Source organism: Phaenicophaeus curvirostris, chromosome 9, assembly GCF_032191515.1.
Source record: "Phaenicophaeus curvirostris isolate KB17595 chromosome 9, BPBGC_Pcur_1.0, whole genome shotgun sequence".
NCBI classification, from domain to species: Eukaryota; Metazoa; Chordata; class Aves; order Cuculiformes; family Cuculidae; genus Phaenicophaeus; species Phaenicophaeus curvirostris.
In genome coordinates this window covers 8,254,678-8,274,379 of record NC_091400.1, presented here as the reverse complement: position 1 = coordinate 8,274,379, position 19,702 = coordinate 8,254,678, and the positions used below count along the sequence as shown (strand labels likewise).

Here is a 19,702-nt window from a genome sequence, read left to right as displayed (position 1 = left end):
AAAGAAATCAGTCAAAAAGATAATCATTTCTCCGTTGTCCAAGTCCCCACAGGATCAGAATGCACTGATGAATTCAAAACAGACTTTTTGAATGATCTTATCAACACATGGAAATATTAAGCATGCTAAGTTCTGGGCAAGACTAGAAATTTTGTTTGAATATTTGTGGCTTACATTGGTTATCAGAGGCACAAGCCATAAAAATACAGCAGAGGGCAGCAGTAGTTCTGAACATATAACTAAGACCAGTCTGGTCTAAAGCCTGTAGAAGTTGTGCAACTCACATAGTGCAACTCTTTCTGGATCTGTTTGAGCGCTATTTGCAGACAAATTGCTGGCTAAAAGCTGTAGATTGGGCAAGTCCTTACAGACTTTCACCAAAAAAAGTTAGTACTGTGTAGTCAGGGAGCCTGTCAGACATTGGTTTAGCTGCATTACAGTCCACATTAGCAGTCTGGATAGTCCATGACAAGAGTTCTCCAGGTATCACTTGGAATGCAGATGCAGAAGGGACTTTAGAAGATGCAGGTGAGCAGCTAATATTCAACAAGCAAAGGAATTTATCAGAACCGTGGGCTAGTTTCTTGTCTCCTCTAGAGACCTTTGACACTATCAGAGATGCACAGTTCCAAAGGGGCAGTACTAATGCCTCTAAATTAGACTAAAGGAGCTAGCAAGTCAAAACTTAGGATGAGAAAATCATATGTCAGCACATATGTCCCCTTTGGGCAGAAAAGGTGCTCTAAAGGATGGGATCAGAGCATGACATAAATCCTCTGGTAATAATGGAGATGAGAGATCGGAAGCAGCCTCAGGGCCGCAGAAGATAATTCACAGAACAGGATGCCGCAGTTCAGGGAGGGCTGCAGGCATTTGAGGCAGGACAATTAACAATTTCCTTATCCTGTACAGGAAATCACCCACAACTTTTCAGTACACCTGAAGTTTTAATTTAGGTTAACCTTGAGATGCTTACAGGAGGATTACTGTCTTCCCTCTTTGTTTTCTTTGGCAACATTTCTTTGGCAAATTTCGGTGGTTTTGATGATTTATATTGTGTAAGTTGTCTCTTCTCCTGCTGTCTCTCTTGGGAAGAAAGACACATTCTTGGTATGAAGTCGCACATTTATAAGGGACTGTCTAGGTAGGTTTGATGTCATAAGTATCTTTCATGAGACAGAAACCTGCACTTGCAGCCTAGAAAGCCAACCGTGTCCTGGGCTGCATCAGAAGAAGTGTGACCAGCAGGTTGAGGGAGGGGATTCTCCCCCTCTACTCTGCTTTCATGAGACCCCACCTGGAGTCCTGCATTCAGTTCTGGAGTCCTCAACACAGGAAGGACATATATCTGTTGAAGCAAGTCCAGAGGAGACCGTGAAGATATTCTGAGGGCCAGAGCACCTCCCATACAAGGACAGGCTGAGAGAGTTTGCATTTTTCAGCCTGGAGAAGAAACGGCTCCACAGAGACCTTAAAGCAGCTTCCAGTACTGAAAAGGTGCTTACAGGAAAGCTGGAGAGGGACTCTTTATCAAGGAATGCAAGGACAGGGTAAGAGGGAATGGTTTTAAGCTGAAAGAGGAGAGATTTGCATTAGATCTAAGAAGAATATTTTTCCTGTGAGGGTGGCAAGGCCCTGGCCCAGGTTGCCCAGAGAAATCATGGCTGCCCCATCCCTGGAGGTATTCAGGGACAGGTTGGATGAGGTTTTGAGCAACCTGAACTAGTGGAAGGTGTCCCTGCTGCAGGGGAGTTGGAACTGGATGATCTTTAAGGTTCCTTCCAACCCAAACCATTCTGTGATTCAACGATAAAATAGTTTGTGATGTCAGGAGCAGAGTATGCTATTTCATCATCATCTTCATCCAAAAAAGTGATATAAGACATTGAAGGGAGGTACCCTCTAATGGTTCAGAAGCAATTACCAGATTGCCTTTATAGTCCTGCTTTATTTTCTACTTATTACATCTGGAACAGTATAGAAAAAAACCTGAAGGGAAATGAAAGCGTAGAAGTTCGCTTTGGGTTTACAGACGATGGTGTTATCTATTTTTCTACTAAGAGTACCTTTGTATTTAAAGAGAAAGTGAGATTCTTTGCATCATTGGAGACTTGTAACTCCTGCTGATTTTTGAAAACTCAGTCTTTAAGTCTTCTACAATGAGCAGCCAGCAAGAGAGACAACCTAAGAGACCTAAGAGTCCTCATTTCAGAAGCAGCCATGCTGTGCACCTGCTAAGCACCCTCAGCAAAGCCTTTCAGAAAGGCCAGGGTTTGAGGTCAGATCTTGATATTCAGCCCTGGAGAAGATGGACTTTCTTCAGCCATTGTCTAGAGGTGATCATTTTTCTGAGGTTAGAGGTGTGTTGCTAGAAAAACAGCACTTATTTTTCTAATATCCACATACTATAGCATAACACTCTCTTTTCTACACCATACATCTAACAACTTTCAATAGCCATGAAAATACCACGTGCATATCAGTCAGCTCAGATTTTTCACCTGTATTATTTGGTGCATAACTTTCTGCAACAGTCACAGATGATAGATGAGTGCATACCAGCACATGAATGTGAGAAGTATCTAATGTAAAATAGATATTGCAACTTTTCTGAGCATACCAGAAACTTTAATACTTGTATGTTTCAGGATAATGTTGTCAAGGTAATAGAGATCACTGTTCTTCCTTGCGTTTCTCCAGGACAAAGCAATCTTTGTTTATGAAAAATTAATCATTTCCCATTAACTCTGGTGAAAAAAAAAAAACATTTTTGTCAGGCAGTAACAGCATAGTGAGAGCGAGGATTTTCACACAGACTTTCCACTAAACTATTGTTTTCATAGCTGTTGAAAGATGCTTGAATTATTGTGTAGACATGTAACTCCACAAATCTAAGTAAACTTCAGCATATATTTAGCTATTTAAAAGATGCTGGTCTACATATTTTTTATCTAATGTGGTTATCATACACAATATAACTATTACTCCAGGGCTTAATTAAAAACACATTAAATCCATGAGTAGCTTTCCATTGACTTCAGAGTATGTGGATCATGCCTATATCCATGTAATTAATCTCTGCTTATCCAAAGTGTTTTCCAAAACTTCTCAGTAGTATTCTTTTAGTTCTGCAGAAAGAAGACATCAGGGCAGTAGCAGGCGGATAATTGGCATGAAATCATACAAACCCCTTGAGAATAAGATTAAGGTTTTATAATTTTCACCTTTTTTTTTGCTGTTACTGATATGAACAGGATTTGACCTTGTGATCTAGAGATCGAGATGTATATATCTGCTGTCAAATCCCTCAGCCATCTTGCTACTCTGCGCATTTATTTTTATAATACTAGTTGCTTAATGGTCATTTACAAATAAAAAGCCAGTGTGTGATTTCTTCTGGCTGTGCATAGCTCAAGTTCCTGTTCTGATGGACTGCTGCCTGCTCTATGTGTGTTTTCCTGTGCAATGTTGAGACTTGCACCCTACCTTGTAAGCAGTGGCGTAAAGCCATTTCAACAGATGGACCTGGAAAGAGAAATGCCAGGGCACCAGAAGGCTCTCTTGACTTCAGCCTGCAAAGTCAACTTCTAAAAGTGGTTTTGATATTGTAACTTATGCTAGTTTCTCCTGGTTTTATACAGTAATTGAAGATGCGGTTTTTAATGTGAAGGAGGTTTGGTACCTGTAGATGTTGTTACTTTCACATGACAGAATTTTAAGATGTCTCATCTGTGCTGCAACTAACTGTGAAAGATGTTAGTTCTGAGGCACCTTAACTTCTAAATTTAGAAATAAATAATTACAGGGGCAGGGGGGCAGGGGAACCAAGCAGCAAATGTTGATGTGATTGTGCAAGGAAACTGTATCCGTATTTAAGAGGGAAAGAATGTGATCCAGAGGTTATTGTTTTCAGAGCTAAATTTAGAAACCTGTGTTGTGAGGGGTTATGAGAAGTTTCTGCTAATTCTTTACATGTGAATGAGTCTAAGTAAATAAATAATTAAAAAATTACAGTAGCAACATTGCAACAACTGTAAGTGATTTATTTGAACACTGCCTGTTTATGTTGTCCAAGATGTGTCTTCTGCCATCACTTAACCATGCAAGCAACTTTGCTTATGAGTGTTAGCATTCGGATGCTTCTGACTGACTTGCAGTGGAACTTCATGCTGACTGACTTGCAGTGGAACTCAGTAGGCTACATGTTTATTTTAAGGAGATTTATGCTCACAGCTCATGTGGAGACATCACCCTTCTCTGCAGAGATCCATGCAGTACAGAGTTAGTTAGGTACATCCGTACATTCATGCCCCTGGTCCTATGTTCTCATACCAGTACAGTTTCTAGATTAAGCAGCCATGTAGAGAATCTCTTAAAACAAACAGAGATTTATTTCAGTTCCACTCAAAAATGTTAATCGAAAGGCTAACATATTCTTATGCTAAATGAACTGTTTAGCAAGGCTGTTATCATAGTAGTTATGCAGGAAGTGTCACAAAATGTGTCATTTACTGGATTTTAATGATGCAACCTGTACTCGTAATACCGGTTGAGATGATGTAAAATTTTAAGCATTTTGATAAATGAAGCAATTGATGAATTGAACAGAGACTGGTGATATGATGGATTCAGATGGGTTTGGTGGTTAGTTAAAGTTGTGATAAAGTCATATCTGTGAAGGCTGTATTACCATTCTGTTTTCATAGCACTAGGCATCTACAGGTGCGGTTGTCTTATAGGCTTGGGAAAGACTTTACACGCAACCACTATCTCTTAGTCACCGTTTTCATCTTCACGCATTATAAAATGCAGGGGGAAAGGCTACACAGCAAATGAGAAGCAGCAGTGGAGTTTAGCGTGTGCTTTGTTAATTCTTTGATTTGCTTTATTTGGGTCTAGTTTTACTGCTGTTACAGTAATTGAGAAGTCGTGAACCTGCTGCCTGGATATCCCAGGTAAGCGGTCAGGAAAAACATAAGCACATGCTGCAATCATTTGCCCTCTTAGACAGATATATCGTGCAGACCACAGGGCTGGTTTGATTATGGAAAATACCTGTTGAGAGATCAGACACAGCCAGTGCACAGGGCCAACTGTAAATTCATCAGATGTTCTCAGCCAGAATGTGCAAAGGATAAAGGGATTCACAGAGCGGTGTGAGTTGTAGCCCCAGCCCTCTGCCTGCACTGATTGAGTTGGACTAAAATGCAGCCTCGGTGTAACTAACTAAGTGTTCCTGACAAAACTAGACTAACACCCAGGAGGCTATATAAATTCTTCAGAAGCCGTGGAAGTAATATTTCATAACTTCCAGAGACAGAGGGTGCTGATTTTATGCTCGGTAGATGCCTCTCCCCAAGGGAAAAGTCCTGATTTGTGTCAACATCAAATAGTGGCAGACAAATGATGAGGAATGGCCCTGCCCCTGCCTGGGCTGGAATTCTTCCCTCTTTTCCTTTTTGAGAACGGGTTGGCTGAGAGGCTCGAATGTGCAAGGAGGGTTATTTGCTTGTTTGGGTGGGTGTGTGTAGGAGCCTGCGTGAACTTGAACAGAGGAGGAGGACTCGGACTCGGGGCTGGTGCAGGCACAGGCACTGCTCGGTGAGCTGGTTCCCCGAGAGAAGAGCCGTCTGCACGTTGCGTGTGGTTACACTTCAAATTTGAACAGAGGCGGAGGGACTCTGCCCAACGGGCTTTAGAGGAAATGGACTTGGACTGAAGAATTATTATAAGAAGGTAAACCCCTTCCTGTGAAATGAGATCTGAACTGGAAGGGGTCATGGCTTTCTTCTGGGGGGTGAGGGGTGTGAGTGAGACATGACTGAATAGCTTGCCAGTGAGATCAGCGTAGGGTACTTGTACGTTTGTTTCTGTACACAAGGGTTTTTTAAAAGGCTGTCGCTCAGATAAAGCAACTGCAGCTCAGATGCTTTAAACTGCCAGGAGGAGAGGAGAATGGCACAGAGCTCGGGTAGTTTCTGATGGCAACTGATTGCTGATGTGTGGAGGAACAAAACGGTTCTCTACCTCAAATAACTATTCATATCGTTTGTTGGCTCTTTTGATCACTCCTGGAGATTTGTCACATAGAATTAAGGTTAGAGTTTGTTTCCAGTTGCCCTGCCTTTTTGCAGAGAAACATGTTTTATCAGTTACCTTAAGACACTGATTTCTCCCTCCCACCCCCCCAACAATGTGGGCTTTGTTTGCATAAAAATGAGGAAATGAAAAGTTTAATAATAACTCACAATACGGGTAAATGCTTCAGACAGTACCTGGGTAGCAGCACAGATTGAATTTAATTTAGGCTGTCCTTCCCCAATGAGGAATATGTGAGTGTGATTGCCTAGAATACCACACCTTGCACAGGGTGAAAAATCTGGAATGAATGTACTTCCAAAGAATGAATGTAAATTGCTTTGTGTCTTTCTAACAGGATTTTCATGATTTTTTTTCCTCCTTCCCATCTCAAAAGATTGAATTTGGTGAGAAGGATATCTGTAGTTGGGAAAGACAACATATAAAGACAACTAAAGAGAGTATCTGAAGTTGTCAGAGCCCTAACAGAAGTGCAGTTGCTATGGCAGCATAATCACAAGGCATTAACTTCTCAGCAGTGGTTTGGAAACCATCCTTCTGTCAATTTGAACATCAATAGGGAAGGGAGGAATGTTAAGAAGATGTAGGGGTGGTGAATAAGAAGAGCAAGTTGCAGCAAGTAATTTGAAAAAATAACCAATTAAAGCTTCCTTATTGCCACAAAGGGATTTGTGAAGTCTTACAGGTGCTTATACAAATATGGCTTATCTGTATAAATTCCGTTCTTGAGTACAGTGTTGCTGATTAGTGTCTATATTTCCTAGCACAGCATATTTAGCTATTACCTTTTTGATTTAGTTAAATATTCTTTAGTTTGTTTCTTGCACTAAGTATTACTGGAAAACCTCAGCAGGCTGATCAACATACTTTAAAATGACAGTTCAGTAGAGGCACTTAGATTAGTATAATGTTTCTTGTCACCACCAACGGCCTCTGTGATAGATAGCCATTGCATGTATTCCTGTAACTCATAACACATATTTAAGTAGGTTTTTAATGTCTTAGGGGGGCACATAATATTTTTAGTTGAAGAGTAACTTAGCCAAATGACTTTATTTTTCTCATTACGTAGCTGTATTAAGGATTCAGTTGCATAGTGGTCACTGCAGAACACATCTTGTTCTCCTCATGGACCAGTCTGCTCTGGAGAAAACAATTGTCTCTTTTTATTTTGTAGCTCTCATAACTTCTTATGTTCATCTTTTAAACCTTTGCATTGTGCTAGGGGTACTTGCCACAGTCACCCACATCAGAGATGTGAAATTAATAATGATCCCCGCACCAAAGCACTTGAAGTGAAAACAAAACTTCCTCCGGTGTCATAGTCTCAACTGTCAGCTGGGATGGAGTGAGGGGGAAATGTGACATAGGGAAATGAAACATTATTTGAGAATGATGAGAAGCTCAACATGAGCTGGCAATGTGTGCTCGCTGCCCAGAAGGCCAACAGTATCCTGGGCTGCGTCAAAAGCAGCATGGCCAGCAGGTCAAGAGAGGTGATTCTGCCCCTCTGTTCCTCTCTTGTGAGACCTCATCTGGAGTACTGTATCCAGTTCTGGAATCCTCAACATAGGATGGATATGGAGCTGTTGGACTGAGTCTAGAGGAGGGCTATAAAGATGATGAGAGGGCTGGAGCACCTTCCCTATGAAGACAGGCTGAGAAAGTTTGGCTTGTTCAGCCTGGAGAAGAGAAAGCTCTGGGGAGATCTTATAGCAACTTTCCGGTACCTGAAAGGAGCCTACAAGAAAGCTGGAGAGAGACTATTCATAAAAGCTTGTGGTGATAGGACAAGAGGGAACGGATATAAGCTGGAGAAGGGCAGATTTAGACTAGACATAAGGAAGAATTTCTTCATCATGAGAGTGGTGAGACACTGGAACAGGTTGCCAAGGGAAGCTGTGGCTGCCCCATCCCTGGAGGTGTTCGAGGCTAGGTTGGATGGAGCCTTGGGCAGCCTGATCTAGTGGGATGACCCTGCCTATGGCAGGGGGATTGGAACTGGATGATCTTTGAGGTCCCTTCCAACCCTAACTATTCTATGATTCTATGATTCTATAATTTCAGCCAGTTACTTTTTTTTTTCTTCCAGAGTGAGTTTACAATGAAAAATGGATTAAATGGTGAAATTTTTTGCAGAACTGTGATCTTTCATTTTTAAGTCCAGCTTTAAGTCCTCCTGTCAGTGGAGAGTTTGCTACTGACTTCTAGGAGAGCAGTATAGGACTGAGACCTGTCCCTGGTAAAAAATAGTTATTGGGAAGAATGCAGCAATAACATGTTTGAAACTCAAAAAGTGAAGAGCCTGTTGGGGCAAGTCTATAGCTGTCACCCATTCATAACAGGCTTCATCCAGGTATTATGCTCAGTATTCTGTGAGGACTCAGTCCCTTCTGTCTTTTGTCAGAGTGCCTTCCTGGGGAAACCAAGCCCAAAAGATATGTCTGGAATCTCTAGGGACTTTGAAGACCACTGAATTAGCACCTGTCTTTACTGAGCAGGTGCTTTACAGATGACATATGATACATCTAAATATTTTGTGGGTTACTAAACGTTTGAAATGACCACCTGGAGCACAAAACTGGTAGATTTTAATTACATGCTTATACTGCATTAGAAGATTGTACAGGTCTGGGATGTACCAGCCTTTTTCTTTATAAGAGGGGAAAAACAGCACACAGTGAGAGATACATGCACCTTTGCTCTGGCATTTAAACTGACTGTGAAACTAGCTTGGGATGCTTTGTGGTTTGCAGAGGTCTCTGAAATAAGTATCATAAACCACTTGATTGTAAGTTGAAAAGTTAAGAAATGCACTTCCACACTTAGGGTTTTGGAGAGGGAGATTGGTTTTGTCTATTGGATGGATCTTCTGTTGCTTTGAAATCTGTAAAGCAGTTGCATCTTGGCTAGCAATTTTTTTATTCCTATCAATGAGGAGAGTAAGAACTGAGGCAAAAAAACCTTTAAGCAGGCTTATTTTAGCAGAACCCTTTAACTGCTACTGTTGAGGCAACGATCTTGGAGACCCTGTACTTAGTTGAAAACCAAATGGCATCAAATGATGGTAGGTATCCTTTTCTGCTTTATGTCCATTACCTCTTTCCTGTTCATCCCCATGGTAATATGTTGTATTGTGTTTGTCCTGTTGGAACTGTTTTTCCAAAGTAAATAGAAATCTTGATTTGAAACAGAGCTGAAGAAAACAAGGTGAGGAATAAAATCCCGGTGTCTTAGCTCTGACAAACATACTCTGTTCATATCAGCTAGGATTCAAAAATATGCTTGCATAGTTTTACATCTGTAATAGGAAATCACATGTGTTGGCAGTGAGAAAACCAACAGAAGAAAAAAAAATAGACTTACACCAAAAATGAAAGGGTTTGCTTTTAGCGGAGTATGTGTTGGTGTTCTGACATTTATTCAAAGTTATTCTGTTTGAAAAAGGGATAACTATTTCTCTGCACCATCCATCCACCCGTTATCTCAATGTCCTTTGATATTTATATTTAAAATTTAGTGTCACATAAGCGCTGTGGCCAGAATTACAAACCAGATTCATGAGAAATGTCTGAATGCAATGAATTTCAGGCTCACGATTATGCACTGGTGTTTCTGGAGTTAAAAGCAATGTGGTTGGGAAGAAAGATGTTTCAAGGAAACCTGTCCATTCCCTAGTTTGCCGTCTGCTGCTTGTTGTGACCTTTTAGTGGAAGAGATTTACAAAGGTAGCAGGTAGCATTGCAGTTAACCAAGGATAAAACCCGTTCTTTGGGCTTTTTAAAGCGTTATCAGATCAGAATAGTTGGAATAACAGTGACTTTTAGGATCAGTTTACTACAAGAGCAAGCTCTAATCACTGAAAGAAAATTCTTTGCTTAATTCAACCCTAACATGTTTTCCTATTAGAAAAACCTGAGAGTCTACCAGGTACAAATTAGCATATATTGAGCATTTCAGTTTACTTTGTTTCTTACAGACTACTTTTGGTTTATATTCTCTGGTTATTTTCTGTGGCTGTTCTGTGTGTGACCTCATGATTAGTTTCTTTCCCCCCTCCTTTGGCATTCACAACTTCTATGTCTCTGTTGTTCTTGGGACGCTCCCTCTGAACTGAACACAGGCATCAGAATGGAGACCAGGCTTTATAAATCACATACCAAAGGCTACACAGTTCCTGAAACAGCCTTCTGACAGAATGAAGAAAAACAGTTTTTGCTAGACGAATGAGAAAATCAGCTACAGTTTCTTGGATCTAGTGGTGCGCCATGCAGAGGTCCAGCAGGGCTGGGAGTCTGAGAATTTGACTTCTTTGCTTGGCTCTGCTGCCAGCATTAGCTTGATCCAAGGTGAGTTGCTTAATCCCCTAAGCTGTCACTTGATTTATCAGTTAGAAAGAGGTTTGCACTTGGCTGTTTTTTCAGCTTCCTCTATACTGCAGAGCCCTGTCTCAGGGCTGGACTCTGGGTCAGCGGTGGTTCTGGTGCTTATGCAGGACCCAACCCCAAAACATGTCCTGCTGTTGCACTCTGAACCACAAGTGACATCAGCAACAGCTCCCTTCTAGCAGCAAAGCCCCTGCTGTTCCAAGACAGCCCTCAGTTAACTGATTTAACTCTATTGGATGTTTTTCCACTGTAACCTTAGACTCTGACTCTAATTATTCTGTTGTTTTGAGCCAGACCTGTACTCCCTAGCAGCAGCCTGATGCGTTCTCTCTGTGTAAAGCCCATTGGAATGAATTTTAAGGTCAATGGAACTGCTAAAATCATGTTGCTTGGCCTTTTCTTGAAATCATAGAGCTTTGGCTAGAAACCAAAGGAAAGCTTATCCTTTGGAAAATTATACTGCTTTATCCTGAAGAGAGCAGAGTGATTGTAAGGCCACAAGTTTTCCCTCTTGCTGCCTGAATTACCTTTACTTTTTAGGAGCTTCATTATATTTTGAGGTTAAATTTATCTAACTTCAGCTTTTTGATGTTGTCATAGTTATTTCAATGGGATTGAAAAGCTCGTGCTCTTCCCTGCTATAATCAACTGTCCATCTTTGAAACCTCTCTTCAAATAGTGGTTTGACTTGGAGTCCTTCAGGTTTACAGCTGAAGACTGGCATTGTTTTGATGGTTCTCCACTCATTTGCTGGCCAACAGCATCCTGGCGTATATAAAAACCGGCATGGCTAGCAGGAGTAGGGCATTGATCATCACCCTGTACTCAGCACTGGTGAGGCCGCACCTTGAATACTGTGTTCAGTTTTGGGCTACTCAGTACAGAAATGACATTGAGGGGCTGGAGCGTGTCCAGAGGAGGGCAACAAAGCTGGGGAGGGGGCTGGAGCACAGGGGTTATTGGAAACAGCTGAGGGAACCGTGGTTATTTAGACTGCAGATTGAGGAAGGTGAGAGGAGACCTTATTGCCCTCTATAAATACCTGAAAGGAGGTTGTAGCGAGGTGGGTGCTGGTCTCTTCTCCCAAGTAAAAAGTGATAGGATAAGAGGAAATGGCCTCAGGTTGTGCCAGGGGAGGTTCAGATTGGATATTAGGAAAATTTTCTTCACTGAAAGAGTGGTGAAGCATTGGAAGAGGCTGCCCAGGGAAGCCGTGGAGTCACCATCCCTGGAAGTGTTCAAAAAACACGTACATGTGGAACTTCAGGAGGTGGTCTAGTAGGCATGGTGGGGCTGGGTTGATGGTCAGACTGGATGATCATAGAGGTCTTTTCCAACCTTAATGATTCTATGATTCAATTCTATGTTCTCATCCCGCCTCTCTCAGTTGCTGTTGTCCACAACACAGCCCTCAGTGTCACAGGGCCCAGATTTCTTGATTTGCAGGTATATTATGTTAAACTGTTAAAACATACCTGTTGTTTTTAGATACCTAAAACAAGCATTGCCTTTGAGTCATCTGCAGATTTACCAGGAAGGGTTTTTTATATTCTTATCTTGGCCAGCAGTAGAGGTACCTCATGCTGTGGGTAGAAGGAAGTAATCTCTGGGGTATCTGGCTCGGCAGAGCCTCCCCTGCTAACGCATCCATCTGTCAGAACTGCCTAGCTATAGTTTTCTTAAGACTTATGAGCACAAATAATTTAAGTCTCCTAATTTGTCAATGTTGACTCATGGCAAACCCTATTAAGAAAAATCTTGCTCAATAAACAGTATAAATCAGGAAAAATAAGTTTTTTGGCATTGTCAAATACAGACCAGAAAGTTACACCTCATACTCCTACCTGTTCATCTTTCATTTACAGCTCACAAGCAAACTTTGCCTGATCTGTGATTTTTTTTTTTCTGTGTTATTTTTCTTATGTTTATTGTCATGCTTTAATAAGGACTCTTATGGGGTTTAAACATATTGCCCACAGGTTTTTTTTTGGTAACTTTAGCTTTATTATCAGTTAACTTTATTTCTTAATTAATGACTTAGCCACTGCTTTTTGGTTTTAGTAAATAGTATCTCAGTTCTTATGATTTTTCTGTGCCTCCACATATGGACAATGGTAACTTTATATTTTAGAAGACAGAATTTGGGACGTTCAGTAGGATGTCTTAAAAATTCCCGGGTTTATCCTTTTATCGTAACTTTAAGATCTATAAGTATATTCCTTTAAAATTCCACATGCACATATATATATATATATGCGTGCATATATAACACTGCTCTTTATTTCTGTCTGCTTATAAATGCAGTCAATTCATGATCAGAATGGAAATAATTGCTAATTTTTGGATTTGCAAATAAGCTTTTTATGTTAGGATGTGGTCTGGTATTTTTTATCTGCTGTCAGATGCAAGACTTTCTGATTTGTGAAATCATTCTGTTGGGGTTTTTTTGAAGATAAAAAGGGAATTATTAACAACTTCTAAATTTCAGCTGGTTGAAGTCAGCCATACTTCTGCTTACTAAGAAAGTTGTAGCTAATTAAACTGATAATCTCTCAGTCTTCCAAGATACTTCCCAATGTTCTTTAAGTATCATTGTGGCACTGCAAAAACTTCAGTTAATGTGATCTGCTGGTGCGCATACATCAAGCTCTGTTATCCGGAGTTCAGCCAAAGGGACAGGTCAGGGGAGTAACAGTCACTTCATGCAGAGAGTTAAAAGGAGAAACATGGGTTTGTTCCGCTCTTGGAAATCGCATGATCCGGTGGGTCTCTTCCAACCTGGTTATTCTAGGATTCTATGATTCTATGTTGCTAATAACTCATCAGTCCTGTTATCACCTAGCAAAGAAAACCCAAAGTTGACTTGGAAAGCGAGAGATTCCAAGTGTTATGGAAGATTGTGTATCGTATGCATCTGGTGTACAATCCATTCACACAACTCCATGCTGTCCCTTGACTTGTGCCATATAACCAGCACTCAGCAGGAAACACAGATAAGGGCTTGGCTTTGCTTTCAGCAGGCTGGAAGCTGTGGCTGGAATGGCTTTCTTGCCTTGCCGTGTTCATTCAACTGTACTGCTCAGCAGACCTACACAACAATTTTGTAGTCAGTAGAGAGTTTTTACAGGCTGCTTGAGACAAAGTTATAGTTATGTCAGTATTAAGTAGTTTGAAAAGGCCCTCGGTGCTGTGGGGAAGTTACTTGTAAAGGAGCTTTGCTGGTTGATTCTGATTCCAAACTAATTCAGCAAGATAAATGTGGTTGTAATCAGGTCCTTTAGTTGAAGTATCTTTTCTTGTCAAAAATCCATGCTGGACGAAGTGCATACAAGATAAAGGAGTATTTAGCTCTTTAATGCTTTGTGAAGCTTAAAGATTACAGAAGACGTAGAAAGTCCACACCTTTACTTATGGACTGGACTCTTTCCAGCATTGTTAAGAAACAAAGTAGGGATTTGTATCAGGCCTTGCCAAATACTTGCTGTTGAAATTCAAAATTTAAAAAAATAATGTGCAATAAACATGGTATAAAAGAAAATTGAATGGGACATGCTGGATCTTGCACTCATATACACCTAATGTAAGGATAATGAAGGCATTAAATTCACAGATTTATATTGTGATTAGATTAGAACGAAACTACATAAAAAGTCCTGTCAATTCACTTACCTCTTCAGTGCAAAGCAGAACATGCACCTGACGAAAACACAGCACGCATTCAATGTTTTGCCTTCCTTTTTTCTTTGTGGAATATACACATTATCATAATAAAATCTAGTACGCATATTTTCTCTGAATTGTCTCTGATTAACTACCTGCTCAGTCACTGGGATTAGATTTTTTTATGCATGAATGTAACCCAGGATCCTGACAGAGATGATGTTGAAATGTTGGCAATAGGTAATAAAGCTGTGTCTGCTATTGCTTTGCTCCTCTGTGCTGCCCAGAGTATTCTAACTAGCCACTTTGCCTACTGTGGCTACATTTCTTAGTTGAGTGGAATTATCTTCACTAAAGTACCAGCCTTCTGCTGTTTGATAATATATGTTCATAGCTTTGGTCTCATGTGTAGTAAAAGGTTGATTAACGCCTTGAAGACAGAATGAATGGTTTCCATAAAGACCATAGCTCGTAGTTAAGTATTTTGGTTGCGTGTGCAATCTGCTCAACACTGGATGTTGCAAGAAAGTGAGAAGGAAGAGCTGACAGTGCAGTCAAAGTGACTACTATGGTTTTGCTAAAGTCCAGTTGTTATTCAGCTGCCATGAGGACTGTTTCTTCACGCCAGCAGAACAGTTGTGCAACTAGGGATTTACTCCGAATCATTGCTCACATCTTTGCTATAAGGAAAAGTTATATTCCATGCTATAAGAAGATTATGATCCTTGCTATAAGGGGAAGTCATGTCCAATTTTAGATTGAATATGAGGAAAAATTTCTTCATTGAAAGGGTTGTTAAGCATTGGAACAGGTTGAGGTGGAGGTATTTAAAATACATGTAGATGTGGCACTTAGGGATGTGGTTTAGCAGTGACCTGGCAATGCTAGGTTGGTGGTTGGACTCAATAATCTTAAAGATCTTTTCCAGCTTAAACAATTCTGTGATTCTATGCCAAGCAGCTAGTAATTATATTGCTAGTAGCAGCACTAATGGGTACAAAAAAATTGTATTGTGATGGAATTAACCCTAAAAAGTTAAAAATTGTATTATAGTCTGTCTGTTAAGTAACGCATTAACATGACATTGACAGTTATTGTTGGGATGCTAGGAAGTATTTTTCTGTAAAAATCAGAAACTGTGCATGAATTAATGGTGTGAGTGTCCGTAGCAGTAGGACAGCTGCAGTCTTGGCTTACCCAAGGCAGCACAGCAAGTGATGGAAGGCTCTGAGGGTCTTCCATGGCTCTTGCAGGCATGTTGTCATTCAGATTTACGGTCACAGCCTCACGCTCCATTTCCCACTTCCCCCTGGTGCGGTGTCTTGTGTCTTGCCGCCCCATCAGCCTGGGAACTGCCAGTGTGAACTCTGCTTCCCACTGCTCCATCCTGTCTCGAGTTGAACAGGGGCAGCGACTGTGCCGAGAGCTGTTTCTATTGAGATGTTGTGACAGTAGCACTAAAAACAGCTTTAGAAGGTCCTAGATTTGAAGATACATATCAAACAAGGCTTTGTCAGGCCAGAATATTTTCAATGTTTAAATTGTATTGCACTTTCCTTCCTTTGGTAGTAACAGAGAAAATTACAGTGGATTCTGAAGTTTTTAAACAAAGAAGCTGCACTTTTATTTTTGTATCTGAGCACATATACTTAAGAGTGACTTGCTAAACAGATAAGAGCCTGGGAAAAATGAGTGGACAGTTTGGGTCAGGATGTTATTGGAGGCAAATTTTGGTCTTTGTAGTGTTTGTGCTGTTCCAGCCACATGTGAGATCACAGAAGCCTGCAGAGAAGGAAACAATGGAATTTGATATTCTATCTAACATCAAACAGGGTTGAAGGTTCTGTGACCTCCGCAAGTAATTAAAATAAAGCTTCACTGGAAAGCGGTAGGCTACTGCCACAGTTTGTTTCACAATTCACAGCATTCCTTACAGGTTTTAAAAGATGAGTCCCGAGTTATTCTTTGTGCTTCTCCTTAGTCCTTAAGAGACTTAAGAAATCAGGTCATTCTCATCAGAGTCACAGTAGAACTAAATATTTGATGAGGTTTGTCCCTCAAATGGGGTCATTATACCTAGCCATAAAAAATTTAAGGAAAAAAGGAAAAAAAAGGGAGCAGGTTTTTACTATTAAATGTGCTCCTTCAACTGCATAGCAGCTTTTGCAGTATTTAAATAGTGGTAGAAACATAAAGCTATCCGTGTGTTTAATAGCTGTTTGTCAGGTGCCTGCTAAGATATCTTTGAATGGAGAGGGAGTGCAGCTGTGCAAGTGTAACACAACAAATATGCGCTTAATTGTGTCCTTTGGCCAGCAGAAAATGTCTGTTAGTAATTAGTTCTTCCTCTACCAGACCCTCTGGCATGTGAGCTCTCCTAGCAGGATTCTTGTTATTGTTCTCTCTGGCTCTTGTTCACTGTTGTTCTGGGAGGAAGCACAGAACTGACAGCATGAGTAATAGGAAATCTTAAGCTCTCACGTTCACCAAAGAAGAAAACATTTATTTAATCAGTCTAGAGCGAATAAAAGTTTGTCTGGCGGGAAGCTGGGACAGAGGGGATGGGCTCAGAAAATACAGTCCTTGGCTTTTGAAGTAGTTACCGTGGGTTTAAAGCTGTATGTGTGCTCAATGCAGGTATTTCTCATGCTGGGTTTGTGGAACACGTTATATCAGCTTTGATAGGAATGGCTGGACTTGATGATCTAGTGGTTCTCTTCCAACCTGGTTATTCTATGATTCTATGATTCTATGTGCAGCTGTGTTTGTAGCTCCTGGGTTGGAATCATTCTTGCCATATCCACCTGATTTGTTGCTACTGGCAGGGTGCAAGGTGCCACTTGATAAGTCCTTGTGGAGCAAGGCTAACTGTAAAGGATTTCTGGATGTAAATAAAGTCTCAGCATAGTGAGAAGGAAAATGGCTTTAACCCTCTTGCACCTTGGCTGAAGAATGTTCAGGGCAAATATGCATTGAATTACTGTTACTTGTTACTGCCAACAGGACTGAGATGTAAACTTTACAGTCCACAGCACAGTAGCACAGGATTACAGAAAGCTGTAAGTTTGATGTACTGAATGAGAGTTTAGCGGCCTGAGAGCTGAGCAAGAGCGGTTGTCGAAGAAGTGTGGATGTTTCATCCCCTTGTGGGTCCAAAAGTTTTTCCTAATACCTTGTAAGTTGATCTTCTCGGATGACCACAGCAAGCCAGGCATAGCAAGATAATCACAGATTGTTTTCCAATGGATATCCACTGAAGAAAGTGCAATGTATTGATCCCTCATTTCCCTTTATTGTTTTTGTTCAGGCAGGTGACAAGCATTATCATCCAAGCTGTGCACGATGCAGCAGATGCAACCAAATGTTCACGGAAGGAGAAGAAATGTATCTGCAAGGTAAGGAGGTCTCCATTCCAAAACAAAAAAATCAGACTATGTAATTTTTCTGTCGCAGACCTCAGGAGTTTATAAACCATCTCTGTGAGATATGGGCAAGGAGAACAGCAGCCATTCTGTCTTCATTATAGCGTTATCATACTTCTTGAAACCCTTTCACCCTAGTAGGTGGTCATAATGGTGGCTTTGCAGTGACTCTATACCCTAGCAGAGGCAGACTGTATTTTCAAAAGCTGTGTAGCAAAAATTAAGTTTATTAAGCTGCCTCATGGATGGCTTAGCACACTGGCTGATAGGAGATACCAGACAAAGTTAGTTTCCCCTGAATTCTGCTCATTGCTTTCTCTGCTCTTTTGGACCACGCTCCAAAATGTAAAAGGCAATGGAAAAACTTCCAGAGGCTGCAGTAAGCTTGTTTTGAATCATGTAGATCTCATTGCCTGTGCCCATTGAGAGATTGTCTCCTGTGGTTCTTAATCACATTTGCTTATCTTGCCTATTTTCTCTCTTATCTGGTCATGTCTTTCTTTTTATTCCCATTTACTTTATTTTTGTGTCTTTCTGCAGTTATTTCTTTCTTGTATTTTCATTTTCATCTCCTCTTTCTTGCTAACAGTCTCACACTCTCAGGTATTGCCCAGCATGGGTTTTTTTTAATAATCCTTTCATGTAAAAAAGAAAATGCTCTTCTTTTTTACTGAAGTGTATCCTTGATATGAATTCTACCTACTCTCCCACAAGGCAGCACTTTAACTATTCAGCTACAGTTATTTTTGTTACTTGCTGTAGTATTAGTTAATGTTGAATGAAAGATGTATAATACACATTTACACAAGCCAGAAATGAAAGTGAAAAAGGCATATACATATTGGGATTTTGTATATTGTACTTATGTTGGAAAAGTTGCTTGATATACCTGAGAGGACTGTAAAAGGGTAGAAAAGAAATGATGAAAGTGTGGTGGCAGTCGTATCTTGAAATCCTGGGGAGAGATTGGAGTAATTCCAAAATAAGATAATATTGTTAAGGAATTCCTTTGAAGCTACCTTGTGTTATTTTACAGTTTGTCCTTCCTTGCAGTCCTTCCCTTTCATCTCTCACTGACCTTATATCTTAGTCATCTTATTCCAGCTGCACACAGAACTGGATATTGAGTTGTGTGGCAGCTCTGCATTGCAAGAGCAAGGAGAGGCTGAAAGATGGCTGTGTAGGAATTACTGCTTTCTGATGGCAAAGTGAAAAGGCTAATTTGAAAGCAGCAGTTATAGGATCTGACAGCTGGTGATCTTCTTAGTTTCTTTACGTCATAGTATGATAAAATACAGACAGAGTTCAAGGTGAGCATCAGTTCATCCTTTGCTGTAATTAATAACAGCCATTTGCAGCCAATCTAGCTAAGAGTGGGAGTTTGTGTTGATTGGGCAGGCCGTGGGGCAAATTTTTCGAGCTCCAAATAAGACGGAAGGCATTGCTTCTACTTAAACAAGGCTAAATTTTGCCCTAGCAGAGTTCAGGTGGTATGAAGGAGGAGAGGAGAGATACCTGGCTCCTTAATCTGCCATAGTTCTCCTCTTGGCTGTATCTCTCTTTCTGTGGTTTTGAATTAATGTTCCTGCTCCCTCTGTCTCAGCGGAGGAGCAGCCCAAGTTGCAGTGCTTTATTGTTCACAAGCTGTTTTCTGACTAAATATTGTTACTGCTGAGTGTGCTCCAAACTGTCCCTCCGAAGCGTTCTTTGCTGAATTCAGCAGGCTTGTGAGTGCAAGGGACCTAAAAGCATTTCCTGTGCAAAGCTCTCAGCTGAAATGTATATCCTGACTCCCTCCAAATCATTTACCCTGGAGTGCAGAGTAACAGCATTCCAAGCGTTGCTCTGAAATAGTGATACAACATCGCAACACTAAAGCTAGAACCAAAATTGCATTTTTGATTGATATATGAAAATAGGCAGCTACCATCCCACTTCTACTAATTGTCCTCTCCACAGGACGTGAAAGCACCGTGTTGGTATTGCTTTCTCTATTAGAGGAGCCCAGCAGTTTTGTGGTAGCTACTTGTATTAGAAATGTGTGGGAAACCTGCAAAAGGAAAATATGGGAAAACAAGCTGTCACTTTTGGGTCTTTCTATGCTAAGGATGGTTTGAATAATGCCAGCAAAAA

The 19,702-nt window shown here is 40.7% G+C and overlaps 1 protein-coding gene across 17 annotated transcripts in view; it reads left to right on the top strand.

The window, feature by feature from the left end:
• ABLIM1 (actin binding LIM protein 1) overlaps positions 1-19,702 on the top strand; it is a 204,894-nt gene that overhangs the window by 134,554 nt on the left and 50,638 nt on the right. For all 17 annotated transcript variants that reach the window (XM_069863747.1, XM_069863741.1, XM_069863745.1 and 14 more), the window contains exon 7: positions 17,455-17,542. In XM_069863747.1, coding sequence (XP_069719848.1) covers positions 17,455-17,542 — 88 coding nt within the window. The remainder of the gene's footprint in view (positions 1-17,454; positions 17,543-19,702) is intronic.